Raw genomic sequence first — 6,676 nt, forward strand, 5'->3', positions numbered from 1 at the left:
ATTACTCCACTGATGGATTGGTTAGGAGGTAAATGTTTGACAGTGATTAACAATGGAACACTACAGCTACATTATGTGACAGGTAAGTGAGTAATTGATGGAAGGTTGCAGAGCGCTAAGACACTATATGCATAAGGAGATGGAGATTTGAGTATGCCCAACAGTGCCCATGCTGCTTTTGTTTTCCAGCGGGAGAGGAACGAGCGAGTATTGATGAGTGCGTTAGTGCCAGGGCAGACTGGCAAGGCTTTCAGCTGTATCAGCTCTGGGCCCCATGCCCGGCCCGCGTGGCAAGAGCAGATTTTAAAGCTGGCACGTTGCCAATACCGTTAAAAAATGCCTCAGCACATTTGGCACCATGCGCCTGAATGGAAATATCAATGCAAACACGATTCATCAGTTACGTAATGGTCATAAACTAATGCTGTGTGTGTGTGTGTGTGTGTGTGTGTGTGTGTGTGTGTGTGTGTGTTACTATATGGAGTGAAAGAAACAGATAAACTGATGACACCTTGGGCATATACTGTCCACTGCTGCAATGGGGTCAAAGGTTATAGTTATACTTATGTCCTGCAGTCTGTTTGTTTGTGGACTGGAGAGTAATCAAAAGGTTATTGATGGAATGTGGTGCAACTCAGAGAAATGATGCATCAGTTTCCAGCCATGATTGAAGTACGTTAGTCACTTGCTCCACTGCATAACAAGCATGGCTCCCGAGTGGCACAGCGGTCTAAGACACTGCAAATCAGTGCTTGAGGCGTCACTACAGACACCCTGGTTCGAATCCAGTCTGTACCACAACCGGCTGTGATTGGGAGTCCCATAGGGCGGCGCACAATTAGCCCTGCATCGTCCAGGTTAGGCTGTTGTAGGCTGTTGAAAATGATTATGTTCTTTGAAAAATTAGTCCTGGAAATATGTGCAAACAATATCTAAATATCTCATGGTAATTGGGTATTTACATTGGTTAAAGCGAATGTGTGATACAACTGCTATGAAAGGATGTTTGTACAAATGTTCAGTTTTGTCTTGGCTCCTATTAGCCATGAAGCTATAATTAGCTAGCTTCTCATTGCCAATTAACGATAATTGACTAGATTCCTTTTGATAACATTCTGCAAAAGCTTAATTCTTGTTGCTATGGAGAGGCAGAGGCAACAGCCACATATCAAACTAATGATCTCATGATGTATTTATGTTTACCATCCATGAAATAACTCCAGGTTACACCTCCTCAGTTATAGTTTTCAGTTTCATGCCTGATCTCCATATGGTGCCATTATCAGTATGTTGTTGCTAATGTTTGAAAACAATGTTTTTATCTTCCATGAACTTCCATGCACTAATCTCACGGTCTGTCTCTGTATCACCATTATCTATACCTCAGTGTCTCTCTCTCTCTCTCTCTATTTCTCAGTTGCCGGCTGAATTCCAGGAACGCGTGACCATGCACATGGAGGGCACACCTCTTTGCCACACTGCCTATGCCGATTCCGTCCCTGCCTCCGTCATCGCCAAGGTGCTGGAGAAGCCCGACGAGGCCTGCAGCGGCAGCCAAGCCTCTAGCTCGCCTAGCCCCCAGCCCCAGGACCAAGGCTTTCTCCTGGACACCCTGGACAGAGGTGAGCGCCTGGGCCTCCGGGCAGCATACAAGTCAGACCTGTACAGCAGCGACACAGCTCTGTACTGCCCAGTCGATCAGAACCGTGAGCGCAGGCCAAGCATGGACCTCCATGGCCAGAGAAAGCTGCTCTACGGGCCCCAGAACTCCACAGATAGTAACCCAGATGAGGGTCCCTTGTTGGGGCTGAGGTCTGGCTTCTCCCAGGAGTGCTTTGCCAAGTTCCCCACCTCTCTGGGCCCCACCTCGGGCAGCTCCTACTCCAGCTTCAGCGGAGGGGGCTCGGACGACAACAAGGGCAACGGCCCACCAAGCAGCACAGCCTCCTCTCCCCACCACCACTCCCTCTACATGGACTGGAGGAATGGGGGAGACTATGAGAGGAAGAGTGACTCCTCCTGGGAGAGGGACAGTCCCGGCGGGGGCGGCTTCGCCAAGGTCCACGCTGTCTTCCAGCAGGCCGGCGGAGCACACCACCAGAACGGCAGCTCGCCTGTCTACAGCCGCACCATGTCCTCGTGCTTCAGCGAGCCCTACGAACCCCTCCCTCCTTCCTCCTCGCCAAGCGTCGTCTATGGAGACAGCCGCCGGGGCAGCACACTGGCGCCCGAGGAGGAGGAGCTGATTGGTCGCTGGAGGCAGCTGAGTGTGGAGGACCTAAGCGCCCACTCGTACCACTCGCCCGGCCGGGCCTCGCCCTACAGCTTCTCCGAGCAGCACTTCTCCGTTCGGCCCGCCAAGATCCGCCTGGGACCCCTCTACAGCAGCTTCCAGGAAGGGGCAGACTTCTACCACCAGGCAGGGGTAGGACCCATCATGGAAACCCCAGTGTGCTTCTCCACGCCCAGCCCCCAGTGTAGCCCTGTGGGGGGACTCCGTCAGTCCCATCCGTCCCACAGCCAGCAGGCCCACCAGACCCATCTCTACCGGGGAAAGGAGGACAGCCAGGAGTCAGAGCACAGCCTCTACCACTCAGCAAGCTCCAATGACAGGGAGGGCAGTGTCGGTGTAGCAGGGGCCGGGGGAGGAGGTGGAGGGCAGAACAAGGAGTATGAGGACGTCAGCCCAAACAGCTCCACTGAGTCCCTAAACCAGAGGTCCCTGGAGATGGCTGCCGAGCTGCAGCAGCACTACCAGACCGAGATGCAGCATCCATCGCCCCCCCAGGGCAGTCCACCACCGCCCCCGCTACCACCTTGTCCCCCTCCCCCGCAATACCAAACATTTGGCACGTTAGGACTCTCCAGAAAGGACAGTCTCACCAAAGCCCAGCTGTATGGAACCCTTCTGAACTGAGAGAAGAGGGGATTCTCGTCCTCTGACTTACTGTTCTTTCTCTTTCTTCATCTCTTTCCCTGGTGGGATGTGAGGTGAGAGGTCTTGGTAAATCCAGCAAAACACATTGATTAGTGTGAGTCTAGCCGTTCAGTTGAAGGACATTCATTTTGATAGGACATTTGGACGATACAGTAGGTTAAGCATGAATTCATCAGATTGTTGCCACAGCTGTGAAAAACTGACAAAAGTGTGGTTCGCATCACTACAATGAACGTGTAAGATTGTCTGGGTCAGGTGAATTGACAATTCATTACTGTGCCAAATGAGTGAGGAATATAGGAAAAGACTCTGCTACCTTTGGTACATTTGGTACATAAAATAGCATTTGGAGGTACCAGAGACCACAGTTGCTCCATGTGGACGAAGGAAGTATTTAAAGTAACTGTTGAAATATATGAATATATTTAATTACAACTACAACAATTGAGTGTTCAAAGACATATTTTGTTTGTAGTTGCATTCCAAAAGAAAATATAAAACTGATGATTGTAAAGAAATGACTACAATTCAATCAGATGTGGACACCAACACATTGTAAATATGTCTGGTGAAGAGCATCTGCAAATCGAAAAAGAGATAGTTGGAATGTTAAAGAAGACTGTCAAAATTGCACATTGAGATTTCTTTGTCAATCACAGGCTGAATACTGAATACTGTGCTGCATTTCTGCAGAGTAAACCATGTATGACAATGGGGCATGGGTTAAAGTTGCAGCACTAAGAGATGTTTTTACTCAAAAATGCCCCTAGCCTAAACCCGTTTGAGTGCAGCTCCATTGATTCGTTCAGTTTTTGCTTTGACACCGTTTTGAAATATCCAGAGCGCTTAAAGAGACCGGTCGAAGTATGTATCATTTTGCTACTGATGGACTTCTTTTGAGATGTAAACATTAGTCTTACCCGTTGATGTTATTTTTGCTCTATAACCCTTGGAGACATTTTCCTGTCCCACTCTACCTCAGATGCCCACACCCCAATCAAGCAACCACAAATCTGTTTCTATCACACAATGACGCATGTTTCTATATTTCTGTTGTGTTTCATTTAACCTAATAAAGCACAAACTACACAAGTCGATGCTCCAAGGTTTGCTAAAGTGTTTTAGTGTTGGTGTATGTGTGTTGGTGTGTGTGCGTGCGGGCGTCCGTGCGCGTGTGTGGACGATAATAATTATGCCATTTGCTAAAAAGATTGCAGAAACAATGTGGTTTTAAAAGCATTCAAATCAAGCTGTGTGCGCACACATGTAGAGAAACTATCTTTGGATTGTCGGCTATTTTGTTAACGTATAGCATAAGCCATACCTCCGCATTGACATTCAAAACACACTCCCCCTCTCACTCACTCGCTCTGAAGCGAAAAGGGAATTACTTGAGAGATTACATCTATCCAGAGGAGGGAGTCACCACAGCATCAACATCGCAACATCATCCAACTGAATCTGAATCTCGTTGTAAACTTAATTGTTCCTGTGCATCCAGTCACAGCAGAAGGCAACGCATTTACAATTCAAACACTTCACGAGACGAAAACTGGATTAGGCAACACAACACAACCAGTCCTCTATTCCTTTTTCCCACCGTCAAATGCACGATGCAGTATGCATGAGCTTAGCTGCCTTAGCATTTATATACAGCTGGTGAACTAGATATCAATTTGCTTGCTTTTCAAACCACTCCGGGGATATTTCGATAGCACTATAACCAAACATGTAAGCACACATTAAAAGCAAATACGACAGTCCACCTTCCCTTTGCTAATCACTACAGGGAATTAGCTCCCCTCCACTTTGATTGTGTGAATTTGTGATTCAGTAAACACTGGTGAAAAAAAAGTACAGTACATATAATCTAGTAGGGTCCTATTGGGAACTGGTATACTTAGTTACACATTCATGGAACACTGCATGTAGAAATTCTCAATGGATCTTCTCTGTTTCACAGGCACATTGCTCACATTATTAGCACTCTCGGCATGCACACCTCCAATCCCACTCACACTCCATCCACACAATATTTGCACATCTCTCACAGATGCACACACCCACACCAAGGTTAATTAAAAACATCGGTAACTTTGCCCACTGATCCCAGTTCCAATGAAATCCCAAACAGTCTCTCGGATCGTCTCTAGAAGACTGTCTGGATCCCAGGTCTCTTACTGAGACTTGATAGCCCAACATGCTTTCACTCAGGTTCCACAGCCTCTTGACCGAGTGATCATCCATTACCTTGGGCATCAGCTCCTCGCAATTAGCAAAGCACTTCCCAACCACTCCCTCCATGTTGGGCGAACACGCCAGGTAGAGCGGCGTCCAAGCGCCCTCCAGTGGGCTCTTGAAGAAGGCCAGCGAGGCCAGGTAGAGGAGAGGTTTTGCCAGGAATGGGGATGTAGATGTGCCTCCCCAGCCTGGTCCTCACCATGCCTGGGTAGAGTGTGTTGACCGTGACGCCCTCGTCTTCCAGCGTCGGGTCAGCTCACGGGAAGATTAGCCAGCTTGCTCTGGCTGTAACAGAACACTTTGTTGCAGCTGCTCTCACTGGAGTGGTAGTAGAAGTAGAACATGTTATTATCCCTCGAAATCATCCATAGAAACACAACAGACATTACACAAGGGTTGTATTCATGAGGCACCAAATTGAAGAAAACTGTCTGAAACAGGAAAGGACTAACCTGAACCCTTGTCTCATAAGAAACTTTCGTTTTTTTCATTTTCCGTTGCAAACTGGTTTGTGCTAAGGAATACAATATACACAAAACAACTTCAACAGGAAGTCGGGACGAGGTGGGTGAGGAGGAAGTGATCCAGGTGGTTGAACCCCAGCTGCATCTCGAAACCCTCCTGTCTTGGTGTAGGGACACTGGTAGATGCCTGCGTTGTAGATGAGCACATCAACTTTTTGTTCTTCCTAATGTGGGGAGACAGAAGGAAAACAGGCATGTAAGAGGCACACAGTGAATGATTAGCATAGGTTTTTTTTTTAATGATGGCTGGATGACTGTGTCGTCTTGGTCTCTATATATATCTCTCAATCTATATAATTTGTAATAAACTACAATCATTGCAAGTGATTTCCAGTGAAGGAATTGTAATTAGGATAACTAAACCCTGTACTGAATTTATTTCAAACTTAATTGACGTTGTTAGCTTTTGTAAACAAATACCAAGCGACTGTGTACACACGTGACTGTTTCAGCACGTTGGACAGCACACCATTGCGCACTTTGAAAGGTTACCTTCATTACTAAACACTGGAGTTTGTGCAGCTTCCCGGCAAAGGCTTTCACTATGCCACTGTTCGTTCCGGTCAAAATTACCGTCTTTCCCCCCATCATATCTGCCGGGTACTGGAGCAACTGTACCAATTTCTTCCAGGAGAAAACATTCGGAAACAATGAGCAATATTTCACCACCGACAACAGCTGCCACAAGAATCGCAGCTGACATTACAGCGAGGACTTTAGGTTTCACTTACAAAATATATATGCGTGAGCTAGAGAAGAACTACAACACCCACAAGCCTTTGCGGTGTTTTCACATGGCCATATTCTCGTGACACCTTGCTAAATAAGAAATAGTCGCACCCTGCTGGTAGACAATGGTCTGTATTTGTATTTATTATGGATCCCCATGGCAGCAGCTACTCTTCCTGGGGTCCAGCAAAATGAAAGCAGTTATATAATTTAAAAAACATTACAGTACATTTCACAACAGATT

At 47.0% G+C, this 6,676-nt stretch overlaps 1 protein-coding gene and 1 pseudogene across 6 annotated transcripts in view; one reads left to right on the top strand and one right to left on the bottom strand.

Moving 5' to 3' along the window:
• Positions 1–4,030, top strand: part of si:dkey-174m14.3 (brain-enriched guanylate kinase-associated protein) — a 46,798-nt gene extending 42,768 nt beyond the window's left edge. For all 5 annotated transcript variants that reach the window (XM_036985276.2, XM_021612298.3, XM_021612302.3 and 2 more), the window contains one exon: positions 1,418–4,030. In XM_036985276.2, coding sequence (XP_036841171.2) covers positions 1,418–2,917 — 1,500 coding nt within the window. In that variant the 3' untranslated portion in view covers positions 2,918–4,030. The remainder of the gene's footprint in view (positions 1–1,417) is intronic.
• A 781-nt stretch (positions 4,031–4,811) lies between these two features.
• On the bottom strand, positions 4,812–6,291 carry LOC149981493 (retinol dehydrogenase 14-like; annotated as a pseudogene). The gene is made up of 3 exons (XR_016482757.1): positions 6,196–6,291; positions 5,712–5,867; positions 4,812–5,610 (listed from the first exon to the last, which is right to left on the bottom strand). The product of XR_016482757.1 is annotated as a retinol dehydrogenase 14-like (transcript).
• Between the last annotated feature and the right edge of the window lie 385 nt (positions 6,292–6,676).

This window comes from Oncorhynchus mykiss, chromosome 8, assembly GCF_057628025.1.
Source record: "Oncorhynchus mykiss isolate SJ-2025 chromosome 8, ASM5762802v1, whole genome shotgun sequence".
Taxonomy (NCBI): Eukaryota; Metazoa; Chordata; class Actinopteri; order Salmoniformes; family Salmonidae; genus Oncorhynchus; species Oncorhynchus mykiss.